This window comes from Schistocerca serialis, chromosome 1, assembly GCF_023864345.2.
Source record: "Schistocerca serialis cubense isolate TAMUIC-IGC-003099 chromosome 1, iqSchSeri2.2, whole genome shotgun sequence".
NCBI classification, from domain to species: domain Eukaryota; kingdom Metazoa; phylum Arthropoda; class Insecta; order Orthoptera; family Acrididae; genus Schistocerca; species Schistocerca serialis.
The window spans coordinates 1,175,288,273-1,175,306,191 of NC_064638.1; the positions used below are offsets into that span (position 1 = coordinate 1,175,288,273).

Below are 17,919 nucleotides of genomic sequence, written 5' to 3' on the forward strand. Positions count from 1 at the left end.
AACAGAAAACCAGCCTCGGCTGGATTACAGAGACTTACAGGCTCAGTTGAGGGCCCTTGGTTCTAGTCACTGGACCATCTAGTAGTTTCGGGGAGCTCGATCGGCATAAAATAGATGCACAGCAGCAGTTTCTCATAATTTAGTTGTGAAGTCTGCAGTTGCGAGTGTCTACTACTGAGCTTGCCACGTTTGTACATGGAAGATCTGGGGCAACGGTTACCGGAAATATGATATGGGTGACTACTGTACCCGACCCTTAGATTCGTTCTGTCAATAAGGGAGATTATACGTTTTCCATAGTTTCCTGTCACGTATTACGTACGTTTCTATTCTGTATTTTTCAGCATTTAATACTGTGGCTGAAACCTCCCACTCGTGGAGAAATCTTCTGCACCCGAAGTAATATTACGTTTTCTATCACGATTTGTACTGCAATGAAGAGAAATTCAAGGCAATATTGCGAGATACAGGGTATCCTCATAATTCCCAGGGTGTGCCCTGGTAGATAAACAGAGCTAGGTTTTCCCTCCACTTACCCCTTCGCCCTGGAGCTTCAGAAGAAAATGACTCCAGGACGGTAAATTCGCCACATTGGTGCTTCTTGTACTCTGCCTGCCCTGCGTTATTGGATAATGAAAATTGATAAATAAATGAACGCTTGAAAGTCTGATGCTTGCCCACTAACGAGAGAACACGCAGAATCGCACGAAAATATGCTATTGAGAGAAATTGGGCATCCCAGAAACACTAATATGAACTATTCACTTGCTAAAGTGCGCGTTGTACGACGAGATATGTTTGAATGATCATTGAATGATCACCTATACAGTGTCTAAGAGAGGAAATTTCGTAACGCGAATGGGGACTGGGTGTTGTCCACATCACCATTGCATCATTATCGTTCGCACAATGTGGCGTCAGCTGAAAAGACTTTAACTCGGCTGCCAAACTTTCCCAGGTGAGGAATCCCAGCCGTCAATGTTATCCTTTCATTCCTTTTCATTAACACTTTCATTGAAAAATAGTAACAACTACTAGATTACTTAGTAATTAGAAATGTAGGTTTGGCACATTTATTAAATAATAACGAACAATTTCGTCTTGTTAGAAAGTCGGTAGTAGTGATCAATGTTGCAACATTTAGACACACAGTTATCTTTAACTGTACTGTGAGATGATTCACCTTACACCTACGAATGTGATAGCCGACATACGCAACAACAGATCCTTAATTGCTGTATACGCACCCTCAGTAGAGCGATGTCGTTGACCCAGGAGTCAGACTCGTCGTATTGCGGGTGCATCGTGAAGGACTCCACAGCGTGGCGCGTGCCTCCCTCATCCAGCGTGATGGTGCCCGCCAACACCTCCAGAACGATATCACTGCAGACAGCAGAATGGAGCGATATATTCCGTACAGCTATTAGCACCGATTCAGAACACATCAGCAATCATCCCCATCCATATCACTCAAAAATTGTTCAAATGGCTCTGAGCACCATGGGATTTAACATCTGAGGTCATCAGTCCCCTAGAACTTAGAACTACTTAAACCTAAATAACCTAAGGACATCACATACAACCATGCCAGAGGTAGGATTCGAACCTGTGACCGTCGCTGTCGCGCGGTTCCAGACTGAAGCGCCTACAACCGCTCGGCCACAGCGGCCGGCTCCATATCCCTGATTGCTTGCTTGTTGGTTGGTTGGTTGGTTGGCTGTTTTGGCGAAGAGGACAAAACAACGAGGTGATCGGTCCATTGGATTAGAGAAGGATGGGAAAGGAAGTCGGCGTGCGTTTCCAAAGGAACCATCCCAGCACGTGCCTGAAGGGAATTAGGGAAATGACAGAAAACCTAAATCGGGATGGCCGGATGCCGGTTTGAACTAGGGCTACTGATATTTTTTTAAAAATATTGTGAATCCGACATCGAAAAGAGTATCGACATATAGATATGTTCTTGTTGCTGTTGTTGTGGTCTTCTGTCCTGAGATTGGTTTGATGCAGCTCTCCATGCTACTCTATCCTGTGCAAGCTTCTTCATCTCCCAGTACTTACTGCAATCTACATCCTTCTGAATCTGCTTAGTGTATTCATCTATTGGTCTCCCTCTACGATTTTTACCCTCCACGCTGCCCTCCAATGCTAAATTTGTGATCCCTTGATGCCCCAGAACATGTCCTACCAACCGGTCGCTTCTTCTTGTCAAGTTGTGCCACAAACTCCTCTTCTCCCCAATTCTATTCAACACCTCCTCATTAGTTATGTGATTTACCCATATAATCTTCAGCATTCTTCTGTAGCACCACATTTCGAAAGCTTCTATTCTGTTCTTGTCCAAACTATTTATCGTCCATGTTTCACTTCCATACATGGCTACACTCCATACAAATACTTTCAGAAACGACTTCCTGACACTTAAATCTATACTCGATGTTAACAAATTTAGCACAATGCTGGTGCACAATGCTGGTGCACGCACAAGTGTTTCGGAGCACATCACCTATCGTACACTCTTCAACACGGAGCTCCGCCCCCACGAGCTCACGTGTTGACCCGACGACGATTGCAGTGGGCACGGGACCATCGGATTTCGAACGTCGGTCAATGGAAAAGTGTCGGTTGTTCGGGTGAATCACATTTTTGCTACACTAGGTCGATGGTCATCTCTACAAATCCCGTCATCGAGGCGAACGGCGGCTCGAAATGTGCAGCCCGCCCTCGAACGCAGGCTGGTGGGAGCAGTATTATGCTATGGGAGGCATTCTCCTGCCATTTGTTGGGACCCGTGGTAGTAATCGAAGTCACGCTGACAGCTGCGAACCAACTGCATAACTCCACGCTTGATGTCGTCTTCCCTGATGGCGATGTTATCTTTCAGTAGTCTAATTGTCCGTATCTCTGAGTCAGAACCGTGTGATCTTAGGAGAATTATAGTGAACGCACGTTAATGTCTCGGCTACCATACTCGCCTGATATAAATCGTATGGACCCCATCTGCGTCGCTGTCTGGCACTATCACCTCGTACGCATATTAGCGGCACGTTATTTATGCGAATTACATCACCTGCGCATAGACTTCTAATGCCACGTACTCTCCACAAACCTACCAACAGACTGTCGGATCCCTGATACGCAGAATCAGCGATGTATTTAGTTCTAAAGATGGACAAACAAGCTATTAAACAGATGGTCATAATGTTTTGGCACATCAGTGTACAGTGATGTTAATTGTAATTACCATCACGAATAACGATAACGTGCAAGGAGTAGCAACGCATCTCGAAAACCGTACTTGTTATGTAAATCAGGGTAATGCTGTCCGTTTGGGTGTTTGCATAAACGTGGGCAAATTTATTTAATGTTCTTTACTTACTATTTTTCAAATGATGCCCTAAAAACTTTATCGGAATATATGGTGAAGAGGTTAGGACGTTGCTGATGGTTAAGACTTGGGTCAATGAACTATCACTCGCAAAGTTCATACATTGACTAAGCACACTCTAACGTTCCAAAAAAGTTACTGTCACGCTGGAATGCCTATTACACGGCTAAAAATATACTGGCTGGAACTTACTTTGTGATCAGTTGTTTCTGGTGCGACATAAGGCTTATTATGAAATTCATTATTGGCAAACAGCTCTTCCTGATCAGCGAGCAGCTTGAATAAATGTGGGCCACACAGTATTTTTTCATTAATTCCAAAATCTCCCTGCGACCATGTCCTGTGCCCATACTCGCTTACTTATATTTACGCCTTGCCACATATTATAATACCGTTTACAGCACAATCCTCGTTTGACATCTGCGCGCCGATACACATATGCTGCGCAACTCCTCTCTGCCTTCACTTCTACGGCTGCTCGTAACAATAACGATGTTATTGTTTCATGGAAGCTATTCTTTGTGTTTCATACATGGAGGTAAAAAGCTAAGGGAGTTGTCATTACGACACAAATTTGAAGCCGACATTTGCCATCTTATATAGTCCAAAATATTAGGTTCACCGCAATTATGCCTCCGTGGTTCACCGCGATGGTACATCCCCGTGACGTCACTGTTTTGTTCGTGCCCAGTTTCGACCATTGGGGATATCTATTGAATTTCGTGGTCGCGTCCCAAATAGCGTCGGGTGCATTTCGTCAAAAATGCTAGCTTGTCTCGTTTACGGGTGTACTCTTCGATCCGATCGTAATCTAAAGTTTAAAGGACTCACATTTCATTCTTAAGTGTTGCCGTTCAAGCAATATTTTCTTTTGTATAAATGAACTATGCTTGCACTGTTTACGTTTACTGTAGTGGTTTTATTTCTGTCGCCGGCCGGTATGGCCGAGCGGTTCTAGGCACTTCTGTCTGAACCGCGCGACCGCTACGGTCGCAGGTTCGAATCCTGCCTCGGGCATGGATGTGTGTGATGTCCTTAGGTTAGTTAGGTTTAAGTAGTTCTAAGTTCTAGGGGACTGCTGACCTCAGATGTTAAGTCCCATAGTGCTCAGAGCCATTTGAATCATTTTATTTCTGTCCCTTGACATCAGATTGCCTATCGACCCCTGTGCAGTTCTGTTTCGTTGACATTTCAATAATCGTTCAGTTTGTTGACATGAACAAGATACGACAGCATGCCTTTCTTCCTTTCACAGCGCACACGTTTATGGGCTAGCAAAGAATGCGCAGGTAACTTTTTTTTACAAACGCGAATATTAAAAATGTTGTGCATACGAGCTGAAAGTTGAAAACGTGATCAGAAAGCAAATAAGCTTTGGTTTTGGAGTTCAGCTCCATAGTCAATCAATTCAAATACACTAGAAGTGGAATTAAATGGATTACGAAAGCATCCTTTTCACATCACAACCGTCTCTCGTTGGTTATTCAAAATATATCAAAGAAAAATAAGTTATTTTAAGGAACCCAGTTTTGTCGTATTGCTAGGGCAAATACTCATTCAAGGACAGAAAAAAGTTCGAAATTGCCTTCCTGACACTGTGTTTTTCACGTAAGCGCTATAATTTTTAGTATTCAAAACAGCTGTTGCGTGCACACAACAGAAATAATGAACAAGAAGCAATCGTAAACAGCAGTCTGCTAATGTTTTGGTCTGTTTAAAATGGCGGCAGACCGCGTCAACTCTGGCTTCAAAACAAGCGCCATCTCCCTTTCTTTTATTCGATGGTTTAGTACACTATAAATCTCCCTGAGGTCGCCACCATGCTTACTACAACGATTTGAGATAATTATTTCTTAATTTTCTGTTGGCATAAATTATATTTTCAGAAACTCTAATTACTGACAAACATTCATAAATACATATACTTAAAAAGAATGTTTTCATTGAAGGAACTCAAAAAATATTTGAGGCACTAGGTTGTAGGGTTACAAGCATTTTTTAATATCTGTTGGATGTCATTCAGATATTGTTGTCGAAGGTCAACGAAAAGTCGCCCAGTGTTCGTAACTTCACAGTTGTGGGCATTAGTTGCTCGGTACTCAGCCATTCAGAGATGCACTCACCTGTCGAGCCCATCCACGCAGTGAGCAGCAGTGAGGGCCCAGTTCTCGTTTAGGATGGACGCTCCGCACGAATGGCGACCATTCCTCTGCAAGGACAGCTGCAACACCAAACACCTGCATCATCAGCACCTGGGTACAGTAAGGTGGGAAAACAGGGAAGTGTTCAGGTTTCTTGCCCAGTATTCCAATGCAGCTGCTGTGTCGATCAAATTTTTCACAGTAGAATGCGTACTTGTTACTGATAACGTTGTTACGATGATGTCAGTAGCTTGCACTTGTGAGAACAACAGATCTTGCTGGCAACCGTGATCGACCGGTTAGGGTCAGTGAATTTTTTATGATGTGTAATCACATCTGCAAGTGGATAAATGTTTCAGAAAATTTTTTGGAGCTATGGTAATTGTGAAATTCAGCGATCTATGTATTACAGATCATATCCGCGACAAACGTTACGAGGTGAAACACATCACTTCAGTTTTCCATCTGTTTAGTTAAGTTTTATAGACAGATTTATTGTTCCAGGAGGTATTGGATAGAGTTCTGCACTGTTCCTAGCATATAAAAAAATTTACGTGGTGTCGGACTGGAAAACATTATTAAATGGCTAGTAAATAACTTTTAAATCCATGCGAATTTCCTTTATACCTACACTGATATTCGTACAAAGAGAAATAAGACAGAAGATTTTTAACTACATAAGAAGCAAGATCACACATCGTGAGTGGATTATCATGAACGTCTAATGGACTGAACAGCACTATGGCGAACAAGTAAGAAATCCCTAGGAAACTAGTTGCATAGGAAATAACACATTAATCATTGAAGAACTGTTAATTTGGAGGCTGTAGAGAGGAAACTGAAGGGACAGTAAAGGATCAGAGTACGTAAAACACACTATCGATTATGTTCGATGCTGCAGAAATGCAAGATCAACATTAATTATTCAGACAAAAGAGTGACTTAACGCTTTGGATGGACATGTCTTTATGAGACTTCCATAGACATTCAGAATGCTTATCACATGGAACCGCTGCACATTGTCGGGATAAAACACGCGAGGAGCGAAGTTAAAACCACAGTGAAAATCTAATGAAGCTTTGTGCAGATGTGTTGAGTATACCTGTCGATCACGTCACATTGCAGTTTTCAGTTCTAAGTATGCAGTGAGTATTTTTAAGTTGCATAGAACAACAGAGTCTCCCACCAAGTGAAAAGTGCCTGCTGTCGTTCGATTTCTTCATGCTGAGGTGTTCCGCCTGATTTCACACAACCCACATAACGTAACTGTCATGCGTGACAGTAAAGTCCGAAAGTGGTGCAGGAATTTGGAAGCAGCGCGTACAGACGTTCATAGTGCAGGCGCTCAGGAAAGGAAGCGATTGTCAAATGATGATCTTGTTCAGCGAGTGGATCAGGCGTTTCGAGAAAATCGTGTACTAAGGGCAATTCAGAACAAGCGAAGAGGAATGTTGTCATCAGGCATCGTCCTACGTAACAATGGTTGGTCTCACACTGCAGCTGTAACAATGATGCTCCTGGAGCGTTTTCGGTGGGAAGCGTTCCACCTCACGCCATACAGTCCGGGCTTGGCTGCCTCTGATCTTCATCTCTTTGCTCACATGAACAGCTGGTTTCGAGGACAGAGTGTTGGCAAAGACGGCGGTTTGCATACGAGAGTAGAGAATTGGCGGAAAGCACAGGCGGCTGCCTTCTATGCTGAGGGTATTGGAAAGTTGGTATCATGCTACCACAAATGTCGCAGCGGCTGCTATGTGGAGAAGTAGTTGGAAAGTGTAGCTAAACGTTGCAAATAAAACATTTCTGATTCTCATTGTGGTTTCCATTTCGGGACCGACCGGACCTTGAAAAAGAAAAAGCCCTCGTATAAAAGGCAGTTATTCAGTGAGTGGTGGCTATTCGCTCTAATATGGGAGGCGTAACGTACAGTGAAATGAACAGCGTACCTTTTCAAAGGGCTGATATAATTTTGTGTTACAGTTCCGCTACTTGTAGCTTACGTATGTCGCACAGTGAGGCAGCGCCTTTCGGCCTACGTAGGAGTCTGGACTCACCTGCGCAGGGAACTCCCCCACAGCAGCGGCCTCACCGTTGATTATGCGGCCATTCACTACGGACACAGCACGAGGCGCTGTTCCACCTGGAACAATCAGAGCAGAGCATCGTATGACAACAATTGTCTTCTAGAGTACAATAAACAATACAGTGTCCACACTGATCGTTAAGAACGGAAACTTGAAACTTGGACAGAGTATCGATCTTATACTAAAGGCGTCGTTTAAGAAGGGACTTTTCGAAATTCCAACCCTAAGGCGCTAAAATGGGGGACGCAGGATTTTTTAAAAAATGTCACTATTAAGGCGGTTTTGAAGGTAGACATATAAAAATTGGAATTTGGTTTCCCGATCAGAAATACACTCCTGGAAATTGAAATAAGAACACCGTGAATTCATTGTCCCAGGAAGGGGAAACTTTATTGACACATTCCTGGGGTCAGATACATCACATGATCACACTGACAGAACCACAGGCACATAGACACAGGCAACAGAGCATGCACAATGTCGGCACTAGTACAGTGTATATCCACCTTTCGCAGCAATGCAGGCTGCTATTCTCCCATGGAGACGATCGTAGAGATGCTGGATGTAGTCCTGTGGAACGGCTTGCCATGCCATTTCCACCTGGCGCCTCAGTTGGACCAGCGTTCGTGCTGGACGTGCAGACCGCGTGAGACGACGCTTCATCCAGTCCCAAACATGCTCAATGGGGGACAGATCCGGAGATCTTGCTGGCCAGGGTAGTTGACTTACACCTTCTAGAGCACATTGGGTGGCACGGGATACATGCGGACGTGCATTGTCCTGTTGGAACAGCAAGTTCCCTTGCCGGTCTAGGAATGTTAGAACGATGGGTTCGATGACGGTTTGGATGTACCGTGCACTATTCAGTGTCCCCTCGACGATCACCAGTGGTGTACGGCCAGTGTAGGAGATCGCTCCCCATACCATGATGCCGGGTGTTGGCCCTGTGTGCCTCGGTCGTATGCAGTCCTGATTGTGGCGCTCACCTGCACGGCGCCAAACACGCATACGACCATCATTGGCACCAAGGCAGAAGCGACTCTCATCGCTGAAGACGACACGTCTCCATTCGTCCCTCCATTCACGCCTGTCGCGACACCACTGGAGGCGGGCTGCACGATGTTGGGGTGTGAGCGGAAGACGGCCTAACGGTGTGCGGGACCGTAGCCCAGCTTCATGGAGACGGTTGCGAATGGTCCTCGCCGCTACCCCAGGAGCAACAGTGTCCCTAATTTGCTGGGAAGTGGCGGTGCGGTCCCCTACGGCACTGCGTAGGATCCTACGGTCTTGGCGTGCATCCGTGCGTCGCTGCGGTCCGGTCCTAGGTCGACGGGCACGTGCACCTTCCGCCGACCACTGGCGACAACATCGATGTACTGTGGAGACCTCACGCCCCACGTGTTGAGCAATTCGGCGGTACGTCCACCCGGCCTCCCGCATGCCCACTATACGCCCTCGCTCAAAGTCCGTCAACTGCACATACGGTTCACGTCCACGCTGTCGCGGCATGCTACCAGTGTTAAAGACTGCGATGGAGCTCCGTATGCCACGGAAAACTGGCTGACACTGACGGCGGCGGTGCACAAATGCTGCGCAGCTAGCGCCATTCGACGGCCAACACCGCGGTTCCTGGTGTGTCCGCTGTGCCGTGCGTGTGATCATTGCTTGTACAGCCCTCTCGCAGTGTCCGGAGCAAGTATGGTGGGTCTGACACACCGGTGTCAATGTGTTCTTTTTTCCATTTCCAGGAGTGTATAAAGAAATACCGGTTTTAGCATTTTAGGAAATTTAGCGCTATATGGGTGAAATATTGGGAGAAAGCTTTTTTTGGATAATATGTCATTATTTAAAAAAACTACTAAAGTATTTTTAAGACTACAAGTGTGAACATTGATATCTGACTTCTTGGACACAAATAAAAATACATGTTTCAGTATTTCTGGAAATTGAACCTCTAAGGGGGTGAAATAGGGGACGAGTTTTTTTATGAAAATGTTTATTATGAAAGCATTTTTAAAGCTAAATCTATGAAAATTTAAATTTAGCTTCTCAGTTAGTAATAAAAAATATGTGTTTAACTGTTTTTTGAAAATCAACCTCTAACGGGGTAAAAATAGGGTCAGACTTATTCACTAACTCATCATCGCCCAGCCGAAACCGTTAAGGACAGAAACTTGAAGTTTGGGGAGGGTGTAGGTTTTATACTGTAGGCATGGTTTAATAAGGGATTCTCCGAAATTCCACTCCTAAGTGGATGAAATAGGGGATGAAAGGCTTTTCGAAAGTATGTCACTATTAAGGGAATTTTAAAGCTAGACTTACCAAATATTGCATCTGGTTTCTCAGTCAGAAAATAAAAAAATACGTGTTACAGTATTTTTTGGGAATTCAACCACTAAGTAAGACAGTGGATGAAACTTTTTTTTTGAAAATAAGTAATTGATAAAGACCTACTAAAGGATTTTTAAGGATACATTTTTGAAAGATGGTATCTGACTTCTAGGTTAGCAATAAAAAAATAGGTGTTTCTTGAAATTTAACCCCTAAGAAAGTGCAGTAGGGGTGAAAATTTTTAAGAAAATATTTCGTTGCATTAAAAAAATTTTAAACCTAAATTTATGAAAATTTATATTTCAATTCTCTGTTAGATATAAAGAAATATTTGTCTTGGGATGAAAGTTGTTATGGAAGTATCTGCGCAAGAACCCAAAAGCCATGATTAACAAAAACTTTGTACTCCAGCTGCCAGAATCGCTTTGCGCTCAGAAGTACGCTCGGAAAAGACCGTGTTTATATTGCGTTAATTGGGGTGAAAAACAGAATTGTTGCAAGAATGAGATTTACACTCCGCAGCGAAGTGTGTGCTGATATGAAACTTCCTGGTAGATTAAAACTGTGACGAGATACAGGCAGAAGTAAAGCTGTGAGGACCGGGCGTGAGTCGTGCTTCGGTAGCTCAGGTGGTAGAGCACTTGCCCGCGAAGGGCAAAGGTCCCGAGTTTGAGTCTCGGTGGGGCACACAGTTTTAATCTGCCTGGAAGTTTCAGAATTGTTGCAGTTTGTGAACAACATAAAAATTTTATTAAATAAAACAAAAAAAAGAAAAACATCTGCAGATCATACAGTCAACGCGAGCGAAGCATCGGGCACAGAGTTTGATATAAAACATCTCCCGCTCCATCTGGCCGACTGGTACAGTAACCATATAAAGATTATTCTTGAATGCAACAGTCTTGGTTGCGGAAATATTGCTTTAATGAATCGTTTCGCCTTTCTAGGGCGTCATAAGACTAACATGGATTGAGAGACGTTTGTAGAACAGTTATGATGTGGAATAAGCACACGCGCCAGTTAGCTCCGCCTGGACACATGCTTATTCCTTAGCATAATAGTTCTACGCATGTTCCTCAGTAGTTGACAATCTGATGTCCTAAAGAGACGAAATGCGTCATTAATGCAATATTTTTGCAACCAGAATTGTGCTATTCAAGAAGAATAAATATCATTAATTTCTGTCATGGATCAGAAAACCTTTTGGTCCTTAGACTACCGTTTTCGACCAGAAATGACCATCTTCAGCTCTCATTTACAGCAGGTCCTAATGGCCTAGAGTTCCGGAGCTTTAATGTCTCCCGCTGTTGTTTCAACCAGCATCGTGTCGCTAGAGGGTATACGAGAAATGCGTTTGACAGGAAGCTGCCCCCGCAGTTCAACGAACAAATTTACATTTAAACGTGATCCAGAGAATAGATAAACAAGTTGTTCAGTACAGTCATAACAACTGCAATATGATAACCTCATGATCAATACGAGCGTCTCGCATTTGACTCAAAACTTCCTCGTGCGCTTACTATGTACCCTCCTCTTTTCCTTCCGATGTTTCATCAAGTCCGAAGACTGTTTGAATATAACTCTCCTCACTAGTGTGTCTTGCGCAAAACCTCTTCGTGTCTGCATAACTACCGCACCAAGCATCCTTTTCAACCTGCCTACTTTATTCACTTATTATTCTCCCCATACATTTTTTACCTCCCCACACTTCACTCCTTTGCCAAATGAATGGTTCCTTGACACCTCAGGATATGTCCTGTCGACCGATACTTTTTTTTAGTCGAGTTCACATTTACGTCCACATCATACTCCACAAGCCACCTAATGGTGTGTGGTGGAAGGTACTTTCAGTACCATTATCTGATCCCGCCAGCCCTATTCCACTCCCGAATAGTGCAAGGGAAGAATGATTGTCGGTAAGCCTCTGTATTGGCTCTAATTTGTTGTGTCACAAATTTTTTTCTATGCAGTTCGATTCACTGTCGCCTGATCGCCGCTTATCACTTTCCTCACCTATGGCAATGTTTGTTAACAAAAAATTGGCCGAGCTGCGCTATGGTTCGAAATCTGCGTCAATAAATAAAATAATTAGGTAAATCATGTCAAATGTGGAAGGAAGGTAAAGGAATACCAAAACCAATAGAAGAAAGGCTAGTAAAGCACTGTGGTATTTAAATCAATCTCCAGGTTGATGAGAATCTTATTTTCTTTTATCTCCTGATTAATTGTTTGATCCAACTATCAAATTTTCAGCTTTCTTTCGTAGCAAGTCGTTCCTAAACTTCCGCACTCTTTTCATCTGAACAGTTGACCGACAACGTTCCACTTCAGTGCAAGGTTTCACTCCGAATAAAAGCCTTCAGAAAATACTTCGTAAAACTTAAACTCATATTCCGTATTAACAAACTTCTCTTTTTCAGAATCCCTATTCTTGCTTGTAAGGTGTCAGGCAAATCCAACACCTTCCATGAAAACCCTGACATGATAAGCAAATCCAGCAGTATGTCACATAGCTCCGAATAAATCGTGACGTTAAATTAACCAAAGTAATACGATTAACGAGTGAGCAAATGGAATACCACAGACTTACACAAGAATGCCTAAATGCATATCATACCTTCCCACCATGAAACAGACGCAGTTCCGAGGGAGAAACGAGAACAGAAGCCGAGAGCAGAACCGTGTTAAGCTAGAAGGCCCTACGATAACGGACAGACACCCACGTCGCCAGCCAACCGCGAGGACCACCCCCCAGCCCATGTAAAAAGATAGAGACCTCCAGAAGAACAGTATAGATCTTACGATAACACTAAAAGGGCCACACCAGCTGCAAGTTTTAGCGTGAGACTTTTTCGCGTCTCTGTTACGTTGCAAACGTTAAAAACATTGCCCCACCACGAAAAGTATAACGTTTCTCATTGGATAGACAGAATTTTTGTAGGCAGAGCTTAAGGTTAACATTGAGACCCTGATTGGTCAGATGAAAACACAGCCAGATAGTTTTTTTTTTAAACCAACTTCGGTAAATTATAGTAAGGAGAAGTTAGGAGAGAGTTGCTTCCGAGATGGCGAGCTGTATGGAGCTGCGCCGCCCGCCGCCCCCTGACGCTGCCTAAGCAACGACAAGGTAATGAACGCATGCGATGCCGCATAACAGCGCATAAAGCTTCACTCAGAACTGCAGAAGTCTGAATCTGTTACACCCCCTTTTTACGTAATACTAGTGTCGATCGTCAATTAAATCTCATGGTGTTCACATTTGCTACTTGAAGCAAAAATCTGAAACGCGATGATTTTTCTGTTATATAGTTAATGAGAAGCCACATCAGCCACTGTAATTTACGACAAGTTAGATAAGTAATTAAAGATAATTGAGGGTCACTGTAGACCATTTTTGATAGTTTTCTCTTTTGTGAAACTTAATTTAAACCTAGATTATAGATGTGATATGGCATAGGTCATCCTTCGATCCATTGTAGAACTTGTAAACCCATTCAGGGAATATTCGTTCACATTTTTGTTGAACGCAGTTGGTTTTTATCATCCTGTATTAAAACATTTCCTTTTATCAATAGTGCAATTTATAAACAATGTTTTGTGAGTAGAATAAAATTTCCAATGGTAAACTTAACTGCTTTCTCGACGTTATTTTACCAGCTAACTAAAAATAGGAAAGCCTTGAACCCCTTCCACTAAATTTAGCTAGTATTAAGATTCTTTTACAGGAAGTGCAGTGGAGCTGACGCTGAAATCATTAAGTATTTGGTTATATCATTACTAGTCTCACTGAACTCTTCTAAACTCTACATGTCATGTGAGGTCTGGCGTCTCCTTACCAGCAACAGGTCCCAGATTCAAACTAGTCAATTCCCTAAAAAACACGCTCAGAGCGTCGTTGCGCGAAAGTGGTAGGGAGACACGACTTAGAGCAAACAGAAACCACGCAGAATGTTAGATGCTGTTGCCAGCCTCCAGTCTCTATCCTTTCTAGTTTTGCCATCACCAGCTGTTTCGTTGCCAAATAGCAAAATTCGTCTACTATTTTCATCATCAGCAGTTTTAATTTGGCTGCATTTCTTTACTCTTTTTTTAGTTTTGTTGATAGTTATGTTATAACCTGTTTTCAAGGCATTATCCACTCTCCAGAATGAATTTTCACTCTGCAATGGAGTGTGCGCTGACATGGAACTTCTGGCAATTTAAAACTGTGTGGCGGACCGAGACTCGAACTCGGGACCTATCCTCAAAGCCTCACTTTCGCCAGTACTTCATCTTCTACCTTCCACATTTCACAGAAGCTCTCCTGCGAAACATGCAAGGCTTCCACTCATGGAAAGAAGGCAGGAGACGAGGTACTGGTGGAAGTAAGGCTGTGAGAAGGGGGGGGGGGGGGTCGTGGTCGTGAGTCGTGGTGGGGTAGCTCAGTCGGTACAGCACTTGACAGGAAAGGCGATGGTCCTGAGTTCGAGTCTCGGTCCAGCACGCAGTATAATCTGCCATGAAGTTTCATTTTCCACTCTCTGCAACTACCTTTCGGGACCATTTCCATCTCTTATAGAATTACAATGTCGCCGACAAACCACAAAATTGTTGGTCGTGTTCCAGAGCTTCCATAAATCGTAGAAATGACATTATCTAACGTGCAAAGCTGCTGTTTATTTGTAATTGTACGACCGGTTTCAGTCAGAGATCATTTTACAATACAATTCTTGTTAATAGCAGGTTTTATGATGTGTTGGTATAACACCAGAGAGTAACGAGGACTATACTGGAAAATTGAGTCTGGCCGGAACTGGTCGTACAACTAAAAATAAATCATAAATTTTCACGCATTACAATATGTTAGTTCTGCTTGACGTGCCGTCATCCGGCGATAGGTGGTAACACATAATGTACCCACAAACTTTGCCGAACATGATCGTTTTGGTGCTATGCTATGGTGCGGAGAGATGTAATGCTGCGTGGGCGTACTGACCTCCAGATCTTTGAAAACAGTTCAATCACCCGACAGATGGTCGTTAAACAAAGAGAGTTTCATCTCAGATTCTAGAGAAGCCATAACCTAGTTGACAAATACAAGCTGAACGAAGCGAAAATGATCGTAAGGAGAGCAATGAGAGAAGCTTTCAATGTCTCTTTAAGTAAAATTTTTCCAATTGATATGACTAAACGCCCTAAGAGGTTTTGGTCTTACCTAAAATCTGGAAACAGTTCGAAACAGTGTATTCATTCACTTAGAGACCATAGTGGCACCGACACGGAAGACAAAAGAGAGAAGGCCGAATTACTGAATCTGCTCATCCGAAATTGTTTCACTGCGAAAGATCGTAACACGGCCCCTCCTTTCAATCAGCGTGCAAATATTGTGATAACCGATGGCTGAACCAACTACAGTCGCTTAGTAGTTAGTGAAAGGGCCTCAGCACTAGATGAGATACTAATCAGACTCTTCAAAGATTATAGCTAAGAACTTGCTGTCCTTCTAACAGAAGTTTATCGTAGGTCGCTGGAGGAACAACGAAGGTTACTTAGCTACTGGAAAACAGCGCAGGTCATACCCGTTTTCAAGAAGGGCTCTAGGAGAGCTGCACACAATTATAGACCCATAATGCTGATGTCAATTGAAACTTCCTGGCAGATTAAAACTGTGTGCCGGACTGAAACTCGAACTCGGGACCTTTGCCTTTCGCGGGCAAGTGCTCTACCACTTGCCCGCGAAAGGCAAAGGTTCCGAGTTCGAGTCTCGGTCCGGCACACAGTTTTAATCTGCCAGGAAGTTTCAAGGGCACTACCACTTGCCCGCGAAAGGCAAAGGTCCCGAGTTCGAATCTCGGTCCGGCACACAGTTTTAATCTGCCAGGAAGTTTCAAGTGCTCTACCACTTGCCCGCGAAAGGCAAAGGTCCCGAGTTCGAATCTCGGTCCGGCACACAGTTTTAATCTGCCAGGAAGTTTCATATCAGCGCACACTCCGCTGTAGAGTGAAAATCTCATTCTGATGTCAGTTTCTTGTAGAATTATGGAACATGTTTGATGCTCATGAATTATGACGTTTTTGGAGAACGAAAACCTCCTATAAAAATCAACATGAATTCTGCGAACAGAGATCATGCGAAACTCAGCTCGCTCTGTTCCCGATATAGTTTTTCCGTGATGTTCCTAAATAGCTTCAGCAAAATGCTGGAATGGCTCCATTGAAAGGGCACGGGCGATTCCCTTCCACACCCTTCCCTAATTCGAGTTTGTTCTCCGCCTCTAATGAACTCTTTGTCGACGAGACGTTAGGCGCAAATCTCCACCTCGCTGATCCCCATTTCATCAACCTCCTGTTGCTGACGGCACGCCCTGCTGCTGCTGCTACAACTTTTGCGTCATCGAATTCTCGGATTGACTTGTCGGTGAAGGTGTGGCCAGTGCCGGCTACTTCGAGGACGCCTGGCTGCGTCACGTTCCAGTGGCCGGTGTACACAGGGTAGGGATGACTGGACCCTCACGTCGTGCTCCGTGGATGGCGGCAAAGTGCGTGGCTGCCGTGGCCCCCCTGGTAGTTATGCAGGAGGCAGCAGTTCGTATCCTGGTGGTGGGAGAACGTCATCGGAACGCTGCCGAGCACCATTGTCTCGACGTCACCTAACCGCCTCAGCTGTGTGAGTGTTGACGCGCTAATTCGGGTGGGCTTAAATGCTGCTACTCTCCACTGACTTCGCGCTAATGTTGACGTTTGTGTGTCACGCCAAATTATCTGGAAGTGAGGCAATGACACGGTGTCATAACCAACAGCCGTGGTAGTTCCTGATGAATTGTCTCGTTTTGTCATGTGGAAGGCGCGAAGCGGAAGAGGTGGCGCTCCACTCAACACGCGGGTCACTGACCGGCACTGGCTGACTCCAGTGAGGCCCGAACAGCGTCAGTCTCTGGCACCTAGTCACATTATAACTTTCCCCTACGCAGTAGAATATTAAGGAAATGCAATCAGTCTACAAAGGAGATTGCGTACAAATCACTTGCGGGGCCCCTCCTAAGATGGTGCTCAAATTTATAGGACCGACGCCCAACAGGCTTAACAGGGCGTATTGGAGGTATACGGAGATGAGTAGCACAAATGTTGACAGGTTTCTGAAGAAATGAACTGCCAGATACCTGAGGAAAGACTCCAACTCTCCAGAGAGAGCCTACATAGAAAGTTTTAAGAACCAGCTTTAGAAGATGACTCTAGGAATATTCCACAATAAACTGCATATCGCTCCTTTAGGGATTATATTACTTACAGTTTGTACAGAGGCATTTAAACAGTCATTCTTCCCGCGTTCCATACCGCAATAGAGCGAAAGGAATTCCCATAAATGCTACAACGGGAAGTTAATTCTGCCATGCACTCCACACCTTCTTGTAGAGTATGGGTCTACATGTAGATGTAGATACGTGATAAACATTACTGTTGATGGTGATTCTTCCTCCAGAGCAGGACGTTAAGGTCAGCGGACTTCCTGCTCTCTCATCATCGACGAAACGAACACGACACTGCGCACTCACGGCAGACACTAATCTTGTGCAACTACACATCTGACATGTGGGACATGCATGCGGCTGGAACTCAGTGCAACTGGTAGGCATTCTTCATGAATGAGCCGTAAACTAACTTACCCGCCACACAGTTTGCGGCTGCCACCAGCAGCAGTACAAGCGACCCCGTCGTCTGCATGTTCTCCCTCTGTTCTGAGCAGCTGCTTTGTTCTGGCCTGCCACTCAATTGACTCTTATAGCAGTGATTTCAAAGTCCTCGAAATATGATCGTGAGCAGTGTTAATCAGTACTTCGATAAGAGGAGATAACCTTTCTTCTACATCTTATCCATATTACGAAAAATCTAAGTAGTTCTTTGATAAACTGACCTTGGTTTAACAGTGCCTCATTCGTATAAGTTGTGTAACTCCCTGAAACACCTTCGAAGTACATATAGTGTTGGTATAAAAACTAAG

General features: G+C 44.0%; 1 protein-coding gene across 1 annotated transcript in view; it reads right to left on the bottom strand.

Annotated features, from left to right (window-relative positions):
• The window catches only part of LOC126456364 (chymotrypsin-1-like), a 41,974-nt gene extending 24,332 nt beyond the window's left edge, over window positions 1-17,642 (bottom strand). The window contains exons 1-4 of the mRNA XM_050092121.1: window positions 17,585-17,642; window positions 7,581-7,666; window positions 5,509-5,606; window positions 1,248-1,383 (exon numbers count right to left, since the gene is read on the bottom strand). Coding sequence (XP_049948078.1) covers window positions 1,248-1,383; window positions 5,509-5,606; window positions 7,581-7,666; window positions 17,585-17,642 — 378 coding nt within the window. The remainder of the gene's footprint in view (window positions 1-1,247; window positions 1,384-5,508; window positions 5,607-7,580; window positions 7,667-17,584) is intronic.
• Window positions 17,643-17,919: the final 277 nt, after the last annotated feature.